The sequence below is a fragment of the Suillus paluster genome (assembly GCF_016628075.1).
Source record: "Suillus paluster strain FC165 chromosome Unknown EDB91scaffold_26, whole genome shotgun sequence".
Taxonomy (NCBI): Eukaryota; Fungi; Basidiomycota; class Agaricomycetes; order Boletales; family Suillaceae; genus Suillus; species Suillus paluster.
In genome coordinates, this window is record NW_024537586.1 from 156,282 (window position 1) to 176,829 (window position 20,548).

Consider the following 20,548-nt stretch of genomic DNA (forward strand, 5'->3'; position numbering starts at 1 on the left):
GAACACATGGCATGATGTGTCCATGAAACAAACCCTTCTTGTGCCTTCTTGCGTACGCAGCAAGTGCAGACAGCCGGAAGCCAAGATGTTTCGGACAGACGTTCCGGTCTAAGATATCTTGGTCTTGATTTCGTATAGATGTGGGATATCTATGATATGGTGGCCGAGGGGATCAATTTGGAGGTCGCACGTCTCGCACAAGGTAGCACCGATTGCTTCCAGATGGCATGCATCTTTCCAAATTTTGTTGATTGCCCTGGCTTGCGTTTCGTCACATTTAATGCTGCACATCCGAAATACGACCGCGGATAGGCCCAGCGGGAAGAGTATCGCTCCCGAACGTCAAGCGATGGCAGGCTTGGGGAAGAAGTAATTGTTGGACGTGTTTAAAAATACCATAACGAGGAACCCCCTTCGAAAGTTGAACTGGAGCTTCCCGCGAAGGTTTGCAAAAATTTGCATAAGGTTGAAGGTCCGATTCGAACAAGTGCCATGTGAAAAAATTGACGTTGGTTCTGTCAGTAGGGAGGTTATTACAGTACAATTGCAGGAGGTACGAAAAATTTGTTCATGCAGGGACTGTCTAATTGATTAGCCCTTGATCTCAGCAGAACTGCCATGGCTGCCTCCAAGGTAGCACAAAAGCTATCCAGTATCGCCTCATCATGGCCTGTTGACCCATTTCGTCCAAATATTCAACTCAAGAATTTCCTGAAATCCCTCTCTGCGCACCCTAAGCTAACCTCTGAGGCTGTCCAGGCGGCACAGTTGCTGCGGGTCAATGCCATACAGAATAAGGTGAGTGCGAACATATTTGTTCTCATGCATAATTAACGAACTGCACATGTACGCCTTCCGCGTTTAGTACGCACTGTCAATCAAAACACTTCAGCCGGCTTCTATGCCAAAACACTACGAGCGGCTTGTAGAAGGGTATGAAAGGAGCGCGAGAGGCGCCGGGAGACCACGGTGGAAAATATTCTTTGGAATATGGAAATAATCATGAGAGCAACCGCTTTGCGACCTTTCGCTTCTGCTCGCCTGCAGATGTTCCCGCGTGAGTTTGATATACTGTGCGGTGGGACGGAAGGCATTACTTACTAGAAGCTCGAAAGCGTGTATAGAATGACCCTTGAATAGTACCTAGGCTAACCTGAGAATGCAAGTTCTGCACTAAACCAAATCAAAATCCCAGGTTGACCATCCAACACTTCTGCCCTAGGCAGGCCTTTGGCAGGGAAAAGCAGTTGTTCCATCTATTAAGGTTCAACACTGAAATCCTCGGATCCATCCTGGACCATCCAGGCTTAGTCTTAGACTTATCAACATTGTTTGAACTATTTCACCATCAGTCCGCTGATCGATCTTGCTGTCATTATATTTAACATGGCGCTTTGCGGATCTGCAGGTTATGTTAGAAATTTCAATTTCACCTCATTAAACCCCAGAGTTTATAGCAATCCCTGACCATAGAACCCTCGCCTCATCGCGGACAACTGTGAGGTACATAAGCTAACCTAAGGTTGTGCAACCACATGTCATGTTGTGTAGAACAGCGCCAAGCTTGTCGTTCTCCAGGTCAAAACACGGAACAAATTTAACGCTGTAACATCGAATTCGGTCCTCTCCGGATCTCACAAAAACATGAGGCACATCCCGATTATTGTTTCCACAGACAGAAATGCGGCCGATACCGCCCCTCTTGCATTCCAAGAATTTATCCTTTTTGGCAGGATAAAAAAAAATTATGTACTGTGGATGTGGAGTTTGAGCAACTTGTCGTTCCCGGAAATTAAAAAGCGGAACGAAACGCTGTGACGGTGACTTCGGTGCTCGCCGAATCTCACAAACTTTTTGAAGAAGTGAAAAACGTCATTGTCCGCGGACAAACCGAGGGTCAACACTATTCCTCTCGCATTCCGAGAGGGTTGGCAGGATCAAAACAGGAAAGTGACCCTTTTGGTTATCATTCCCTTCTGTGTTCTGTGTCAATTATCAAGGGCAGGCTGCAAGATGACTATACTGCGGGTTGATTCAGTCTTCTAAGATCTCATCCTCCCCCTTGTTGGCCTGTGACGACATCAGGAGTACCCGCGCCAGGGTAAAGAGATACGCGTACCTTATCGATCATCCTCTTGCGCTTTTCCCTGGTCTTCCGTTGCACTTTCAGGTACTTTCCCAGGGGTGACTCCTCTATCTGCACGTTGGCCTCCCAATGTTCAACCTCGCCCATTTTTCCTGGACCGAAATTTATGCCTGCAGCGCGACTGGTCTATCCATTTTGCACAATCTTCCACCCGCTCCAAAAGGCCTTTTACCATTCCCGCTTCCTTCCCTAGATCCTTGCAATTTTTGAGCGTCCGGCGGAGTGTGACAACGATGGGCACGATCAGTTCAGGGAAAGCGACGCTTCCATGCACTGGGCCACTGCCGAGCCATTCCGCAAGAATGAATACCGTCTCTTCCACAAGTCCCGCCGCATAAATCCGTGTTTTAACGTACTGCGCGGGCGCACGTATATGCGTTTCCATGTCGAGAGGGCGCAGCGTGGATGACTTGGGCTTGCCGGATGCCGTGAGGGTAGAGGAGATGATAGGAAGGAGATAAGGTGTCAATGGTACGTAAGTGCGCGTGTGTCGCGTCAAATGCAGCATCGAGCGTGCGATGTGTAAGTGGAATGGATATGAACGTGAATTCGAAATGAGCCTGCAAAGGAGATAAGCAGGAGAGAAAACCACACATGGAGAACTTACTTGATGGCACCCAGACTGACCTGTACAAGTGGGTAGATGAGTGGCCATAACTCGCTCTCCTGTCCCCCTCGTTCGGCCTGCGCCCGTGCATCGCACGCGCGACCTAGAACAAGCGCCCAGAAGTCGACGCAATGCGCGTATTGCCAATTGTAAACCTGTTTGTACGCTTCCTGAAGGTGATCCAAGAGGTCAGAATTGTCCGCCCAAGCTATTCATGAGTATCTACTTGCCTTTGTTTTTGTCTTCATGCCCCCACGCAGAAGTATTGCAAGTTGACGTATGTACCCGAATGCGTGGGGGTAAGTTGCACTATGATCTACACAGAACAATTCGCATGCGGAATTCTTCATAAGTGTGAGGGATGGTAGCCGATAGGTACTCGTAGACTTGCACGCGCGCACAAGCGCCAAGTATGTGCTCTGTAAAATCGATCCCCGTCAAGAGGAGTGATGGGCATAAAAGTTCAGCGGTACCTTGAGCGCAAGATCCACGATAGAGTCTTCAGTGGAAGACGCAAGGCGACGAATAGCAAGGAACGCAGCTATTCGTATGTCGTCCTCACCTGTGGACCACAATTCTAAGCATTGCTGTATTGGGGGTCAGCCTCATTCGAAGATAAAAAGAAGGGGAAAAAGCAGAACAGAACGTAAGGTACCGTCATAATAAAGGATTTCAAACAGGAGCACAGTAGACTGGACTCGCCTTCAGGTACGTCTTGACGGCCTTGCGGCTCGAGACGACGTAAGGGAGGATCTTCGCACTCTCTGTGAGTGCGAGACGCAAAGTCTCAGAGTCGGTGAGCTGCGGGATCAGATGAACCACATTGTTGAAGTAAGACAGAGTCAGTTTTTGCAGCGCTTTCTGCTTTGCAGACTGTGTAGGTTGTTTACTGATAGTAGAGAGAATATATCAGAGCAAGACCACACATATAAAGGGGAGGGCGTACAATTTACCGTTTGGAAGCGTTTTATATGGGACATGATAGGCGAGCACAATTGGCGTATACCGCAGGGATGTCGTTACAAGCTTTGTGTACACTGTCGGGGAAAGCAACTCAACTACAAACCGCAATACGCGAGAATGCGGTGCTTACCTGCAGCATTATCAATACGCCATAAAAGAACCTGGTTGTCTGCATTCATATGCACTGCAGAGCGAAATGCAATGAGCAGTTTGCGCAGGGCTCGTAGCGAACGATGCTATGGTCGTCATGTCAGCGGTGCACGTGTGATTAAGGAATGCAGGTGATTCACCTCAAGGAGCGCTCTTTGCCAAGTTTTGAGAATGTCAGTAGTAAGAATAGGTATTTCCTCTCCTTCATCTTCATCATCTTCATCTTCATCCATGACATCATCCTCGTCATCCGTTTCGTCTGGGCTCCCCTGGGTAGCGCTGAATTCAAGGAGCTCGCGGTCATTCTCCTGCAGGTACTTGTAGAATTCGGGGTCCTTCTCCGCGAGTTGTGCGAGTTCGAGCATGTGAATTGTGCCTTGATCTACTGCAGCATGAGCAGAGCGGGCATAAATCAATCTGCGGCACTAACCCTCAAGGTCATCCACTGATGCAAAGGACTGGTCGTCTGCTACGTCTTCTTCTTCTTCCTCGGCTGCATTCAACTCGTCACCTGCAGCATCATCCTGCGAGTGTCAGAATTTCACTGAGTGATCAAACAAAAAAAGGTCCCACCTCATCTTCCTCAGCATCATCGTCATCATCCATGAATTGAGCACCAAGTAAGTCCTCGACAGTCATTTTCTTCACGCTGAAGCAGAATTCTCAGTTTTCAGACCAAAGATGAGGTAGCATATGATCAACTGACTCTTTTCCTGCTTTCTTGGGCGCGCCCTTCACGTCCTTTTCGTCATCGTTGTCACTACCGGTCTCTTCAGTAGCAGCTTGTTGCTTTCCCTTCCCGTGTGCCCCGCGTCTGCCCTGGATTTTCTTCTGCATCTGCTGGTGCTTCTTCCGCGATTGAATCGCCTGCTTTAGCTTGCCACTGGCCGCAAATTTACGGCTAGACTTGGCTGCCTTGCCCATGGTTTCAAACAAAGTGTTTATTCGACTTTGGAAACGGTGTGCAAGGAAAAGAAATGAATGAGCAGATCAAGTAAAATATTGTTATCCGAATGAATATACCAAAAGAGGCAAGTCACCAAGGGCGGTTCAGTGTGAACGACCTTTCCAAGGACTAACCGCCATATCCCAAGTACTTACTCTCGAAGGTTATTACAGATCTTGGCCTCATGCCGACAGCAGTAACCAGCACGACAGATGTACTAAATTATGCACACAGTCTGCTCACGTCCCATCGGGAGCTACTTACAAACGTGCGCAACTCACAGCGAGCACATCGACGGCAGCTTCGTGCCATTGCCACCGCACCTAACGATCTGGTAAATTTCCCAATCATTGACTCACCTGCACCGTCACCATTACCGTCCCCACCGTCATCACCGCAACTCGCACACCGTACTCGCCCGCAGCGCCCAGATCTCCCACCTGCTAAGCGTGCGAGGGTCGCCCGATACGCAAACTATGTCCCTGAAGAGGAAACAATCCGCAATGACTACTCGCAGCGGTATGTCGACAGCGGTGAGTGGCCACAGAACCGGGTTCTCGGTGCAGAGCCTTCCCGCCGTTTTGAGGAGTGCGTCCCCCACCTGCAACTCCGCATCTGACCTCATGTTAATTGCAGATACCCGAAGCAGCAGCGCCTGCTCGGCCTGAAAAAGGAGTCTGTCGATGCGCATGCTACACCTCCGTTTTTCCTTCCCTTTTCTCACCTTTCTTCATTACACCCTCAAAAGTTCGACGTAATCCTCCTGGATCCCCCGTTCTCCTCATCGTTTAGCTGGGACGATCTCCAAGCACTTCCTGTCCCTTCCCTTGCAGCTGACCCTTCATTTGTATTCATGTGGGTAGGAAGTGGCGCAGGAGAGGGTCTCGAACGTGGTCGCGAGGTCCTTGCCAAGTGGGGCTACCGTAGGTGTGAAGATGTTGTATGGGTAAAAACCAACAACACCACCAATCGCGGACCGGGTGTGCGCGTCATAACTTCTCCGTACTCATTTATCTGTAAACTGACGCTATTTACATAGACAGACCCACCTACCACTTCTCTTCTGACCCGCACAAAACAGCATTGCCTCATGGGTATCCGTGGCACGGTACGTCGCTCGACTGACAGTTGGTTCGTTCACTGCAACGTCGGTGAGTCCAGTTTCCTACTTGCAATTCGGTCCACGTTCATATTCCTTTGAGACTGTGTGTCATGTCTACACCCCATTCCTTTCTGGAGCAACGAACACTTGACTAATTTAATATGCAGACACCGACGTCATCATCTGGGAAGGCGACCCCGCTGACCCAATGCGCAAACCACCCGAAATGTATACCCTCATAGAAAATTTCTGTCTCGGCACGCGCCGTCTTGAGCTTTTTGGGCGGGCGCGCTCGTCCCTCCGCCGCGGGTGGGTCACAGTGCTCACTGAAAGTGATGGGCTCCAAGATGGGGGAGCATGCGCGGACTGCGGAGGGTGATGGCCGTGCACTCATGGAACAAAGATGCATGGGAAGAAGCAACTCGCCACTTGGCTTCACTCGCAGGAGGAAAGGCCGTCGTGCCGAATTCGCAGGAGATTGACGCTCTTCGCCCGAAATCACCTATGCGTCCTGGGAACTCGGGTGTGAGTGGTGGAGTTGGCGTTGGCGTTGGCATCAGTGGTGGTGTAGGCGTAGGAAGTGCAGGGGTGGGAATGAATGCGGGAAATATGAACGCCGACCCCAACATGAACATGCAGCTCTCCCGGCGTCCGCCTTCCCAGAATCAAATGATGGTGTCGCCAATGATGGGGATGGGGATGCCAATGGACATGGGCATGGGCATGGGGAATATGATGGGCATGGGCATGGGAAACATGGGCATGATGGGCATGGGGAACATGGGAGTGATGGGAATTGGGGATATGCCTGGGCGCTACATTCCAATGGGTAGGGGATGGTGATCGAATGTGGGATGAGGGAATGATGGCTGGTATCGGCATGGGCGGTGCCATGGGGATGGGGAATACGGGAATGGGGGTAGGGGGTCCGGGCATGGGCATGGGAATGGGTATGGGAAATTCGAGGATGGGTATGGGCGGTATGGGGATGGGGCAGTGGGGTCAGGGGTACGACGGGTTCCAGTGATGATGATCAATCTTGTGAGTGTGGTGTAGAATTAGTACGCAGATCACTGGACATGCACATACTCAATGTAACCTATCCACATTCGCCGTCATTACTATTTACCTACAAACTGTAGTGCTATCTATTCATCTTCTGAGGTTACCTATGTGATAATTCATTGTCCTTGAAAGTTTTGTCGAAGCCCCACAGATCATTTTAGAAATTCTACGCACGGAGAAAGCCATTCACAAACTCTGTATATTACATAGTTTTCGTCTTTGCAGGACCACATGAATCCAACTCGAAGCACAGGACATCCAGGAATTGGTCGGTCAGTTCTGTCTGAGGTTTGACTTGACACCGAGTTCAGTCACCCGGGAGTTACCGGGAGGGAAGCCTATCATCCACTCTCAGCTCTGTTCAATTAATGCCTAGCATGGTCCATCCCGCCGCCTTTCTCGTTGCCCTTTACCTTCTCATGATAGTTTATCACAAAGCAGTGAGGGGGTACGGAGAGTGGCACGCCAGACCATATCCGAACTGTGCGGTGGAGATTCCTTCAGTGGAAGGTGTAGCCATGCACGAATAATTTGTGTCGGAACCCTGGTGTACAGTCCGACAGATGGGTTATTCGTGCACGTGCACCTATAAGGAATCTGGAGGTGAAAATGGGTGGAAGAAGAAATTCATTCGTTGTCCATTTGAAGTTTCGAATTCAGCACTGCCTTGCGTACCACCTTATTTCACGCAGACAACTATCAGGTAAGTACTGCTCTCCTTCATTTCCGGCGGCCGAATTCATTAGTATCCACAGTCGTAGTTCGGGCAAATGTTGATGCACTCTCCCCAGCTCCGAGGGGTAATGTGATTCAAGGAGTCTAGCGTCCCCTTCTTGACATCTATATGTAGGTCCGAGATAGATGGAGTTCCATAATTCCACGGAGTGCCTACGTTGCCCGACACATCCGGTGACCTCTCTCCGTTTCCAGAACCATATGCTGCGAAAGCGCTAGGTCTCAGATCCTACCTTTGCCTTTTGTACGTATGTACATTCAACTTCAACCGCGATTAACATGTGGACGGTATTCTCGATATTGCCTATAAGGTGCATCTCCATCACTATCCACTATGTACTAGGTTGTGTTAGATTTCATACACTTACAGTGATTTAGATTGTTTATCCGCCGACCCTACAGTGGTTCTGCATATACTCTCTGCCTTCGGAAGCCCGCCAGGCGCAACCATTCTGATAGATCTGCCGAGTACTCCGCAAAAACTATCTTCTAGGACATAAGAGCAAGTCGTCTTCCTACTGCCAGTATCAGAGTTATTATTCGAGATCTGCCGTGACACATCCCATATTGCCGAGCACAAACCATGCGTTTCTCATTCCTCGCTGTTGTTGCTACTTTGACAACATCCATATCTGCTGGTGTAAATATATGCATAACTTCAAACGGAGTTTGCAGCGGCCCCACAACGCCAACCGACGAAGCATGCTGCAAAGGTCTCATTTGTAAGATCGATGTGAGTATGAGTCGTTCGCTTTGCATCCGGGATTCAACCCCATGACTCACCCTTTGCGCCTTGTACCAACAGCCTGCCGATCCCTACGACGTCAAGTACTGCCTGTAACCCTCTCCCGACGAGCTTGGCAGACTGAGCACGTCGTGACAGTGAGCCGTGTTTCTGCTTTCGTGTTGTTACAGTGCCAGTTGATCACCGAGATGCAGTTGTTAGGGAGTTGATCAATATGCTTACTTCTGTACAATTTTCCCTGCTGCCTCGACCAGACTCTTGAATAACATTAGAAAACCTCCCGCATGAATTGTGTGGCATTGATAAAAGACACTCGTGTTACTCGACTTGCGTACTTATGAATGCACAAGAAAACCGATGTATTCAGCCCGACATCGAACTACGTGTACGTACATGTCCCTGAAGATTCAGAATGGTGAGCTTCGCCCTTAATATATAATATTCTGCCGGCCACTACTCCTCCTGAGACCTGAGCCATTTTATGAGCGCGAATAAATAGATCTGGAACGTCTCAAACATGTCATTTGTAACCTCGTTTTCCTCCTACCCTCAATATGAAAATTCGATGTTACGTAGGGTCGTACTACGGTAAAGGTCGTGCAAACTTCAAAGAAATGTAGGCTAACTCTGCATGTACCGCGCGGATTAAGACGCAGCATCAGATGCGGTTGCAGTGATGCGTTACCACAACGCAACCTCCAAGGAAGTGCTTGCACACACGATGCTTGCGTCTGCATGGCTTTGCGTTCATTCCGATCATTACGGCTCATGTACGATATTTTTCTCATCTTCTCGCATGTTTTCATTAGTGATGGTGGTGGTGGTGGTGGTGACAGGCAAGGCGTAGGTGATAGCGCGCTGACTGACGTTGGCGGAGGTGAGCTAGACGGCGGGCAAGTAGTAGTCGCTGGCGGTAGTGGACACTGACCGGAGGATGGCGGACCGTTCGGCTGGGTCCGGCCGGATCGGTCTCGGCGTTGGCACCTCCAGTGAGTTCTTATCATTTTTGTTTCTCTGGAAGTCTAAGCTTAAGTATTGTACATTTGTGTAGCGCACATATTTGGCATCGAGCTGGATACCGTGTTAGATACCCTAGTATCGAGCATCATAACGTGGTGAACCGGACAGACCTGGCCGGTGTTCAGTCCAACAGATCCGTGCATGCATGCCCGTAAAGGATCTAGAGGTGGGAGTGGGTGGGTGGCAGAAGAAACTCATTCGTTATCTATCTGACGTTTCGAATCCTGCTGATTCCCGACTGCCTTGCATAGAACCTTATTTCATAAAGACAACTGTTAAGTAAGTACTGCTCTCCTCCATAGCCGATGACCGGATTCATCAGTATTCACAGTTGTAGTTCGGGCAAATATTGATCCCTCTCCCTAGCTCTAAGGGTATATCGTGTGATTCAAACTTGCACGAGTTCAGTGCTTCTTGGTGTCTATGTGTAAGTCCGAGGCAGATAGAGTTCTATAGTACTGCTGACGACCTCTCTATCCGCCGCTAGGATTCCCCCCCCCCCCCCTCCCCCCCGGACAATATGCCACGAAAGCGTTAGTACGTCTCAGATTCCACCCTCGCCTTATGCACATTCAACGGTGATGGTATTCTGGGCATTGCCTACAAGGTGCATCTCCATCACATACTACTAGGTTGCGTTAAAGTCAATATATTTACAGTTCACATGTTCTGGATTGTTTACACGTCGACCCTGTGGTTCTGCCTCAGGATACTCTCTCCCTGAAATCCGCCTGGCACAACCATTCTGCATTCTGATAGAACTGCCGAGTACTTTGAATATATATATATATATATTCTAGGACATAAAAGCAAGTCGTCTTCCTACTGCCAGTATCAGAGCTATTATCTGAGATCCCCCTTGACGCATCCCATATTACCTAGCACAAGCCATGCGTTTCTCATTCCTCCTCGCTGTTATTGCCGCTTTGACAACATCTATGTCTGTCAGTGCGTGTGTGACTTCATATGGAGTTTGCAGCGGCTCCACGTCGACTGGCGAAGCATGCTGCTCAGGTCTTACTTGTAAGACGGGTGTGAGTATTAGTCGCTCGCTTTGCATCCGGGATTCAACCCCATGGCTGACCCTTTGTGCGTTGTACCAATAGATTTACGGTGATGTCGAGTACTGCCATTAACCCTCTCCCGATGAGCCTGGCAGACCGAGCTTCTCGCGGTGGTGAGTCGTGTTTCCGCTTTCGCGTTGGTACAGTGGTTGATCGAACGATACGCAGTTGGTTCTGAAGTTGATCAATATGCTTACTACTATACAAAATGCCATGCTGCGGCCTCGACCAGACTCTTGAATAACATTATAAAATATCCCACATGAACTCTGGCATTGATAAAAGACACTCGTGTTACTCGACTTGCGCCCGTTTTTGCATGATGCACAAGAAATCCGGTATATTCAGCCGACGTCGAAGTACATGCACGTAAAAATACATGTCCTTGAAAATCGTTCAGAAGGAAAGGGGTGCTATTTTCGAGGACACTCGAACTTTGCCGTTGAAGATTCTGCCGGACACTGCTCCTCCCCAGCCACTTGATGAGCGAGAATAAATAGAGGAAGATCTCGAGTACGATATTGATGTAGATATGTGACACATGCCATATGTAACCTCTCCTACCCTCGGCACCGATTTATTATCATTTTGCTCTCGCTGGCATCATTTATCCATTTTAGTTTTGTAGTCCTGTTTGTTTCGTGATGGTAAGTACAGAGGCTGAGCGCTGATGACAAGGCAGCTTGAAACCGCCAGTGACACAAAATCTGGATGAATACACGATGACATAGATGCAGCAACAACATAGCATGCAAAGAGGACGGCGTACGATGACAGCAGTTGTGAAAGATACAGAGAATGATAGAGGTAAAAGGCAACTCCACTATTCAGCCCAGGGAAAGACGGCCAAACCGATCGTCATAGGGAGGATAAAGTGATTGGTAACGAGCGGGACGGGACGATCTGATAGGAAACAAAGTATATCTCAGTCTCTGAAGGAGCTGAGATGTTCGTACGAAAGTAATCGAATTCTTATAGTAGGTTAGCATAGAGATGAAAAATATACGTATCGTCGCAAACGACACATTGCAATATGGACGAGCTGTAGCCGACGTCAAAGCGTCGCTCGCTCGGACCACTTTTGGTTTCGCTCGTATCTTACGCTTCGGCCGTCGTTGCTGTCTCGGACTCTTCGGACTCCAACAGGGGAGAGAGGTGAAAAGCAACTCCACTATTCAGCCCGGGGCAAGACAGCCAAACTAAACATCATAGGACGACTCCAAAAGACGATAGAAAAGTCCACCACCAAGCAAGGTCAACGCCGTCCTCTGCGCCTAGTCCTTTAATCACGTGGCATGGTATATCTCGAACTCGTAAGCAGGTTTCCCACCCTCCCAGCGGCTCCACCTGCTTGCGTCCCACCCGAGCTAACGCTCGGTCCACATTAGATCGTATCAGCGACTCCTACGCCAGACGAAGCTGGAAGCACCTGAAGGGACACCAACGCACCTTCTAAGAAACAAAGTCAAATAAAAAAACCCAGGCCGTCACGACTAAAGTTGCCGGGGTGCGGTTCAGGACTGGTTCGGGGTAAGACAGCCCGAACTCAAGCCCGCACCTGTTCACAACATCTCGATATCATCGAACCAAAACCGTAGGTAGTGGTTCGGTAGAGAACTGACTCACGACCGGTATCACGGAGATTATTTGTCCCAGACCTGTACCCTTTTCAAGCCTTGGTCTAGACTCTGGGGCCTAGTAAGTACTAGTCCTTGAAAAAGAAGGAACGACTTATTAATATTTCAAGGTATGGCTTGGGGAAAAGTACTAGTACTAGTCTGCGCAGTGCGCAGACTCATCACGCGGCATCCGTGTCCAATTCCCTGATTTTATGTTCATCATGCATCAAGTTTCAAGTTCGGTAACTTGTAAGTAAGATCATGTTGTTTATCGCACCCACTCATCTCATGGTATTTACACAACATGCGTGCCGCCTGTTGGTGCCCATGGACTTGCTCGCCGGCTGATCCTCGTAAGTCCGGTTTACTGTTTGATCTGAACTTCATCATGCCAGCGATGCCCACTTTATTCTGTTTTGACATCATTACTGAATTCCGCTCGTCATCAATCACCCGGTGCCACAGTGGCGTGCGTCTCAGATTCCACTTATGCCTTTCTGCACATAAGTACTATCGTGTTGCCTGCAATCGGCACCCCCCAGAAGTCGGCAGGCAACACAATTTGGCGGGAAAACGTGATACTTTCGTTACAATGTGTCGCCTTCTGTCACAAAAATACTGTGACTGCCGACTTGGGGGATGCCAATTGCAAGGGACATGATAGTATGTACATTCAACCGTAATTATCAGGTGGACGCCATTGCCTACAAGGTGCATCTCCACCACTCCTTACTAGGTTGTGTCCATATGGGTTGTTTTTCCGCCGACCTTGTGGTTCTGCCTATACTCTCTCCCTGAAGCCCGCCTGCAACCATTCTGACAGAACTGCAGAGTACTTCGCAGAAAAAATAATAATTTCTAGGACATAAAAGCAAGCCATTGTCCTACTGCCAGTATCAGCCTTCACTCGAGATCCCCCTTGACGCATCCAATATTACCTATCACAAGCCATGCGTTTCTCATTCTTCATCGCTGTCGCTGCTGCTTTGACAACATCTATGTCTATCAGTGCATGCATGACTGAATACGGAATTTGCAATGGCCCCACGGCGACCGGTGAAGCATGCTGCAAAGGTTTCACTTGTAAGACGGGTGTGAGTATGAGTCATTCACTTTGCATCCAGGATTCAACCCCATGGCTCACCCTTTGCGCCTTGTACCAATAGGAATACGGCGATATCGAGTACTGCCATTAACCCTCTCCCGATGAACTTGGCAGACTGAGCATGTTGCGACAGTGAGTCGTATTTCTGCTTTCGCGTTGGTACAGTGGTTGATCGTACAATATGCAGTTCGTTGCAGAGTTGATCAATATGCCACTTGCTTCTGTACACATTTCCCTGCTGTCTTACCAGACTCTTGAATAACCTTAGAAAACTTCCCTTATGAATTCTGTAGCGCTGATACAATACACTCACCTCAACTTGGGGCGTGTATTGCATCTTGCCCTGAAGTACTCAACAATGAACACATTTGCCCTACAGCCGTATCATTAAAAGCGAGGAAGGACTCCGAGGAGCCGAACACCATTGCTCAGTCGAAAGTGGTATGCGCCACCCAGTGCCTTGTATTAAGTAAACCAGTATCCAAATCAGCTAGAAAGACGCAAGCTTATGCCAATCCGTTATGCACTGCTGGTGATAAGAACCTGTGCAAAGATCTGCACTCCCAAGGACACAGGCTGTGACTCACAGCCTTTGGAGTTTGTGAGATGCAAGAGACAGTGGTTATCTCGTCCTTCAATGCGTTGACCACTGTCACTGGTTGGAGTGCAATAGTTACACTTCCAGAATTTTCGGCGGGACTTGTTATCGACTCGCTCGAGTTCCGTGAAGTTATCGGAGAGGATTCTGGCTGGTGGGTGGCTGCCGGGATGCTTGTCGTTGGACATTTCAAGACGAGTCCCAAGTGCAGGAATGGTGCAAATGATATAGTTCAACAAATGGTAAAAACATAGTGATACTATTACTGAACTGAGTGGATTGATGGCGAATCTGTGAAGGAAATCTGTCACAGATTGTCCAAGGTCGCCCTCTGAGGCTCTGGTACTACTACTAAGTAGTTGTGCCAAGTTTTGCCACGGACCCCTCTAAGTTCGCCGGCAATTGCCAACAACACTGCCACGGCCTAGTTTACGTTCATTTCTTCAGCCATAAGCGCGCGCTCTCATTGGTGGAGAGGTACTTAGGCGACAGTGTCCCTGAACTATCCCAAAAGTATCGCCCCCAAGTGTCTCTCAGGGACGAGTTCAAACACAGATAGGCTGGCTGTGAGGCAAGGCGGACTTTTTAAGAGATCATGATTGATCCCCCGGCGTTCATCCCTCGCCCGAGATGCTTCCTCTTTCTTTTCCAACCCACTTACTATTGCCGCTTGGAACTATATCTGTCTCACCTCAAGGGGGCGCCAATTCGAGTGAGGTGCAAGTCCGTCTTGAGGCTCCGGGAATGTTGGTCATTCGATTGTTTATGAGGCTAGAAAACTGACGAGTTTGAATGAAGCCCGCAGGTGGATGGCAGTATTCCCATTGTAGCCCCATTCCCTGTCAATAGTACTATCGGCGCCAGGACTGAGACGTAAGTCTGTCACATGTTAAGTTCAAGTGAACAGCAGCACTGATAAACTCACTCCGAAATCCAGGAACACATCAGGAGGTGCTTATCGTACCTCTGGCGTTCAGTTCGTATTTTTATATCATCGGGATGCAAAATTAAACATCACGCACCATATAGGAACAATGGTACCCCAATACAAGAGACTCAGGCTGGTCCAGAGATCAATGTCCAAACGCCACCTTGTGCTCAGCCGGACATTCTCGCTAGGTTTGTATGCAAGTGATTCGGAACACTATCATTCACTAATTCAAGATTTTTCAAAGCATATTAAGCAGGCTGGATGAAATGTCGGACGTCCTGAAGGATTCTACCATTGCTGTGAAAGGAGGCAAGGACGTCCGTTCGAGATTCTGGGCTACTCACATGAGAGTAGCTGAAGAAAGTGAGGGAGAGTTTCTGGAACGACACAATAGCGATATGGACATCGTCTTGTTCTTTGTATGGTTTCATGTTGTGAAAACCTTTCTTGTCCTAAAAGCGAACATTTTTAGTCTGGTCTCTTTTCGGCGGTGAACACCTCGTTCATCATATCAATGGGGACAGATCTCGTAGCCGATCCGAGCGACACGACCAACGCCCTCTTGACCCAGCTGGTTCAGATCGGATTGGGCAATCTTTCTGCACCTGGGACAACGCCAGCAGTACCGGCGTCGACTTGGTCACCATCCTCGATAGACATCTGGACCCAGGCTATTGCATACGCGAGTCTTTCAGTGAGTCTGCTCGCCGCATTCGGTGCTGTCATGGGCAAGCAGTGGCTTGGCTACTACAAAGCGAGCCGTTATGGCCATGGCTCACCTGAAGATCGTGGGAGACGCAGGCAGATGAAGATGGACGGGCTGAACGTATGGCATTTCGAGGCTGTAGTTCATCTCTTTCCCGTGTTACTGCAATTTTCACTACTGCTGTTCGGGATTTCTATCAGTGCCGACCTGTGGTACCAGCAGCGTTCCACTGCTTGGGTAGTTGTCGCAACGGTGGTATTCGGGGTTCTATTCCATTCATTTACTATTCTTGCTTCGTTAAGCTCGACTGCTTGTCCGTACCAGACTCCATCTTCCGCCGTATTACGACTGTGCGGTGTCGATAGTATGTCGTCCCTTTACGCATCAATGGCAACCTTGTCGAGCCTGACCTTCAACATTTAGAGCTTCTCCGACCGGCTTTTCGATGGACCCTCAGTTTTGCGCAATATACACGAAAATCCGTGCGGGGATTTACAAAAATATGTGAAAATGCCATACGGGAAGCGTTATATTCAGAAGGTACTTGTTGGTCCACTCGTCACTACAACCCCGTGTTAACCGATTGTCACAAAGCATTGCTCATAGCATTGACACTGGCCTCTATCACTATCTGGGGGCCTCCGCTATTACTCTGGCATCTAATGAAAGCAGTCATATTTTCTTACATCCCAGCCATCATAACTTGGTTGTTATCGCTCGCCAGACAACCTGTTCCAAAAGCGCAGGATGAAGAAGCGAACACACCGAAGCTTGCAGTCTCGGACATAACATCCGAGCATATTCTGCCGCTCGATATCCCGAATGCTCCAGCTCTGTCTCTTGATGCACCCGCCGTAAAATGGCTATTGGATACCTCTACTGATCCTGAAGTTTTCCTCGCCGCTGCGAGTCTTGTGCCAGAGATCGAATGGCCCTTAAATCTCGACATCTCCGACATATTATACCAGCTTCGAAATACTTTCATGACATGTTTCGACATTCAAGACCAGCTCGTTCCCCGGTCAGAAGAGAGGGCGATAATATGCGCAACGGCCTTGAATCATATCTATTGCGAAATTCTCCCTCGCTCTGGTCCTCGGGAGCTTTTCGATGTCGGGCCAGAAAGGGAGAGGTTTAAACGTTTATGGAAAGGCATCGAACCTTTGGATCCAAACCTCTCGATGGTCTCCATGCTGGGATTGGGAAGACAGGTATTCGGGAACGATAGCGTTGTCCGGCTGCTGGGAAAATTGCACAGATGCGAATCCGACGCCCCCCTGGTGTGGTTGTCACATATTCTACCGTACTGCATATTACTCGAGGAGGGTGTCACGCCTGAGCTCGCCGACTTGGGCATCCACGTCATCGACAAATTACTGTCATCCGCGCCGTCGGGGCAGATCATTGCCAATTGTGCTCTTCTTGCCTGCCAAATGCTGGGTTATAAGTTCGAATGGAAGGCGTTGGCAAGGGTTGATAAAAGGTACGAACATCACCATTCATCATTGCGAGGATTTATATTTTTTTCTGCAGTGATGCTGCTAGACAGATATCAACAATTCTGGCTGCACAGTTCCAACGCCTTCTTTGTCCCAATGACTCGGTGAAGCGATGTTGCCCGCACAGATTCCTTGAAAACACTTCGCTAGGACACAAGTTTCGCAGGATCATCTTCGACTTGTTTCATCTTGCGCCTTATGATGCTCGCGTGCTCAAGCGAGAATTCATTGCGAGGAATCTCGATTATTGCAGGGAGGTCTATGACCAGGCTCGCTTGGAAGAATTTCAAGCATCAAACTGGGATTCAGACATACGGAGCATCTTAAAATTTGTCGTCGCAGCAGGATGTCAAGGTCAGATTCAATTGGACCAGCCGGATAGTGTCTGGTCAGGGCAGTTTTCGTGGGACGGAGACACTCGGTCGTTCGACGATTTCTCTTGGCTAGTGGACTATCTTGATAATCTTCACAATCCTGACGATGACGAGGTGGTTGCCCATATCCTCCTTGTTTTGAGTGGGATGCGAAGGCTCGGAAGTCCAACGGAACAACACTTAGCATACGTCCAGAGTCTTGCCTTCTTCATGGGGGCAGGACATCCCCGTCATGTGCGTCATGCCGCCCTGCGGGCGGCTCATGATACCCGATCAGCTCTAGCTTCAATCAGAATATCACAAGATGGGGTGCTTCTCCGCATCGCCACGAATCCCTCGCCTGATGAAGAGTTCTTCAATGCGAAACGCGACCTTTGTTTTCTCCGTCTCGTGTTCGCCCTCGCGAGGAACCCAAACTGGCAGCAAAATCTTGTCAGAAACGACTGTGTTCAGCGATGTGTGGATATCATCGAGCCAAGCCTTCGATGCCATCTACATCCCTATTATCTTGTCGGATTCTTCTTTCGAATTGCTCCTTCCGAGCCGGTAATTACAGAAGGGCAATGGTGGCAACTCACGAAAGATGCATGGCATGCAGCTGCTGCCACAAATGTTCTACTTGTAGATGATGATGGCGTGGAAGTTCTGCCGGCTCTGGTGGAGAGCTCAAGGAAATACTTGACTGATGGTCGTGCTTCAAAGAATTATCTAAAGCAGCTCGATCATCATGTGGGTAGTGCTCTAAAGATGCTGAAGCGGCGAATACAGAGTCAGCGAGATCCAAGTCCGGAGAAGACGTATACACAGGATGTTATATCACTAGTACAAGGTTTGAAGAATGTGGTGCATGAGGCTCTGGAGCAGCGGTAGAATATGTACCCCTGTACTTTAATTATCCTGACTAGAAAGTCTCGTATTCGGTCTTCGCTACAGCAAAATACTCCCACGGGTTGATAACTCGTAACATTACCATGGCGCACCGGGGACGGCAAAAGACAGATATCAACCCAGATCTGTCTGTTGCGACAAACTCAACGGCGGTGTCGACCCTTCTGTTCGCGCCAGTTGACGACGACGATAATGATACCATGAGCTCACTTTCCCTTCACGACGATGCCCGGCGTTCGCCAGCGCTCCAGACTAGCAGTACTAATACTACTGGTAGTACTCATTCACCGTACATGACCCACCAAGCGACGGCCTCAACGTCCACGTTTAATGTCGGTGGGCAGCTTTCTGTGAACACTACAACGGCGGGCTCTGGTACACCAACCCAAATAATGCCCGGTACACCCCGTACCTCCGCTTCCCGGAAACCTTCCTCTTTGCGCCACTCCTCCACCGCAGCTCCGGCCGAATCCATCACCTCCTCCATCAAACGGCGTCCCTCCTCTCCCTCTGCTAAGGAAGGTAAATACCCGTCCAAGAACAACCAGCGCATCCGCACCACCCCACGTCTACCGCACTCTGACGATCCTCCGGCACCTGCAACCGCCATGTACTGGTCACGTGCTCCAGTCCATGGCGCCCTGCCCATGCGTGCGTTCAGGGCTCATACGGTCACGCTTGTAGACCATATTGCATGGTTATTCGGAGGATGTGACGATAAAGGGTGTTGGAGGGATGTGTTCTGTTTTGACACCGGTCAGTCACCCTTCTTTTTGATGTATGTTGTATTTGTGAGATGCTGATGGGGTCGTGGGTGGGCTGTAGACACAATGCACTGGTCACATCCTGACACTCTTGGTGACATCCCACCACCATGTCGTGCCCATACTGCCACCCTTGTCGACCGTAAAATCGTCGTCTTCGGTGGGGGCCAAGGCCCAGTGTACTATGACAGCACATACATATTTGACACCACCACGCGTTCCTGGTTCTGTCCCTCCTTTCCTCACTCCCAATCCTCATCACCACCGCAGAATCCCCCTCTCCATCCAGCACCGCGTCGTGCCCACACCGCCGTCCTGTATAACGGGAAAATCTACATCTTTGGAGGAGGGAATGGCCTCACAGCCCTCAATGATCTATGGGCGCTTGATGTTTCTCGGCTAGATCCTACCTCGCAATCCGTGTGTACTTTTTTTTTTGGCAGCACTATTACGGTACTAAGTGTCTTTTAATAGACGTACTCATACGGGGGTGGCTCTTTTGGTGGCTCTACAAGCAACGGGCTTCGCTGGTCCCGCATCGAAACGACCGGTGAGCTGCCCGCACCGAGGGGATACCATACTGCCAATTTAGTAGGAAACGTAATGATCGTGATTGGAGGGAGCGATGGGAGGGAGTGCTTTTCAGATGTGTGGTGTTTACACCTTGGTGGGTCATCTCATTTGATGTCTTGTGCCCTCCACTCTGGTCTTTCCTTCAGTCTTGATTACTAAGTGGTTTCCCCTACAGATACTCTCGCCTGGACTCGACTCAAACTCCCTCTCTCTCACCGACGGCTTTCTCATACCTCTACTCAAGTTGGAAGCTACCTCTTTATCGTGGGTGGACATGATGGTGGGGCGTACAGGGACGAGGTTGTTTTATTTAACCTTGGTGGGTGCACGTCTACTGGACGGCTTTCTGATTTTGATGCAGACGAACTGACCCTTTGAGAACAGTGCACCTCCTATACGAACCACGAACTGTTAAAGGCAAACCCCCTTCCGCGCGCGGATACCACGTGACGATCATTGCCGACAGCAGGTTGTTTGTCTTTGGAGGGGTGAGTCTTTGTACCTTCGAACTGTGATGTCCTTTACGAATGCTGACATCCATCCACACAGTTCAATGGCCATGATGTTTTCGACGACGTTCACATCCTTGATCTTGCAGGTGCTGCATATTTGCCACAGGTGATGAGCTTCCGGATTGATGTGTGAACGTCACGCCTCATCAATTGGATGGCGTTTTTCTTCGGGAGTGTTTTTCCGAGTCCTCACTGAAGGTCGACGAATACCTTTTGCTTGTACTTGATTTATTCTTGTTGTTTTCCGGTGTGGATCTCCGTCGGTACGGCCAAATCACGGAGAGTCGGTTGGTTTTTTTGCATCAACAATCGTTTGGTACCTCCACTGTTACGGAGTCCTTCATGCCTCGCGCCCTTTCCGTTCACGGCATCACTCACATCTCCGAGGACCATCGTCTCATCCGTCGCCGCACTTTTTTCCAACTCTACTACTTAC

General features: G+C 49.4%; 7 protein-coding genes across 7 annotated transcripts; 6 read left to right on the forward strand and 1 right to left on the reverse strand.

Moving 5' to 3' along the window:
* The first annotated feature begins 530 nt into the window (after positions 1–530).
* Positions 531–1,449, forward strand: EDB91DRAFT_1133267 (uncharacterized protein). The gene is made up of 2 exons (XM_041318729.1): positions 531–798; positions 866–1,449. The coding sequence occupies exons 1-2, from the start codon at positions 619–621 to the stop codon at positions 998–1,000; spliced, it is 315 nt and encodes a 104-aa protein (XP_041177115.1). The 5' UTR covers positions 531–618; the 3' UTR covers positions 1,001–1,449.
* A 585-nt stretch (positions 1,450–2,034) lies between these two features.
* Positions 2,035–4,790, reverse strand: EDB91DRAFT_1237361 (Noc2-domain-containing protein; the record flags this gene model as incomplete). The annotated part of the gene is made up of 13 exons (XM_041321580.1): positions 2,035–2,070; positions 2,120–2,256; positions 2,288–2,706; positions 2,754–2,923; positions 2,984–3,172; positions 3,227–3,340; positions 3,456–3,642; positions 3,700–3,790; positions 3,847–3,952; positions 4,007–4,248; positions 4,297–4,390; positions 4,440–4,515; positions 4,573–4,790. The coding sequence occupies 13 exons, from the start codon at positions 4,788–4,790 to the stop codon at positions 2,035–2,037; spliced, it is 2,079 nt and encodes a 692-aa protein (XP_041177116.1).
* Positions 4,791–4,936: 146 nt separating this feature from the next.
* On the forward strand, positions 4,937–6,757 carry EDB91DRAFT_1347117 (MT-A70-domain-containing protein; the record flags this gene model as incomplete). The annotated part of the gene is made up of 5 exons (XM_041325908.1): positions 4,937–5,400; positions 5,449–5,794; positions 5,852–5,963; positions 6,082–6,223; positions 6,262–6,757. Exons 1-5 carry the CDS (start codon positions 4,997–4,999, stop codon positions 6,755–6,757), a joined length of 1,500 nt encoding a protein of 499 aa, XP_041177117.1. The 5' UTR covers positions 4,937–4,996.
* A 3,612-nt stretch (positions 6,758–10,369) lies between these two features.
* Positions 10,370–11,026, forward strand: EDB91DRAFT_1082129 (uncharacterized protein; the record flags this gene model as incomplete). The annotated part of the gene is made up of 4 exons (XM_041315460.1): positions 10,370–10,427; positions 10,459–10,513; positions 10,586–10,656; positions 10,875–11,026. The coding sequence occupies 4 exons, from the start codon at positions 10,370–10,372 to the stop codon at positions 11,024–11,026; spliced, it is 336 nt and encodes a 111-aa protein (XP_041177118.1).
* Positions 11,027–14,289: 3,263 nt separating this feature from the next.
* On the forward strand, positions 14,290–15,254 carry EDB91DRAFT_1133298 (uncharacterized protein). The gene is made up of 5 exons (XM_041318730.1): positions 14,290–14,611; positions 14,664–14,738; positions 14,803–14,841; positions 14,895–14,984; positions 15,030–15,254. Exons 1-5 carry the CDS (start codon positions 14,496–14,498, stop codon positions 15,046–15,048), a joined length of 339 nt encoding a protein of 112 aa, XP_041177119.1. The 5' UTR covers positions 14,290–14,495; the 3' UTR covers positions 15,049–15,254.
* Positions 15,063–15,925, forward strand: EDB91DRAFT_1053422 (uncharacterized protein; the record flags this gene model as incomplete). The annotated part of the gene is made up of 2 exons (XM_041313752.1): positions 15,063–15,215; positions 15,269–15,925. The coding sequence occupies 2 exons, from the start codon at positions 15,063–15,065 to the stop codon at positions 15,923–15,925; spliced, it is 810 nt and encodes a 269-aa protein (XP_041177120.1).
* Positions 15,926–18,261: 2,336 nt separating this feature from the next.
* Positions 18,262–20,245, forward strand: EDB91DRAFT_1282957 (uncharacterized protein; the record flags this gene model as incomplete). The annotated part of the gene is made up of 6 exons (XM_041324757.1): positions 18,262–19,019; positions 19,089–19,417; positions 19,502–19,694; positions 19,776–19,919; positions 19,985–20,088; positions 20,150–20,245. The coding sequence occupies exons 1-6, from the start codon at positions 18,347–18,349 to the stop codon at positions 20,243–20,245; spliced, it is 1,539 nt and encodes a 512-aa protein (XP_041177121.1). The 5' UTR covers positions 18,262–18,346.
* Positions 20,246–20,548: the final 303 nt, after the last annotated feature.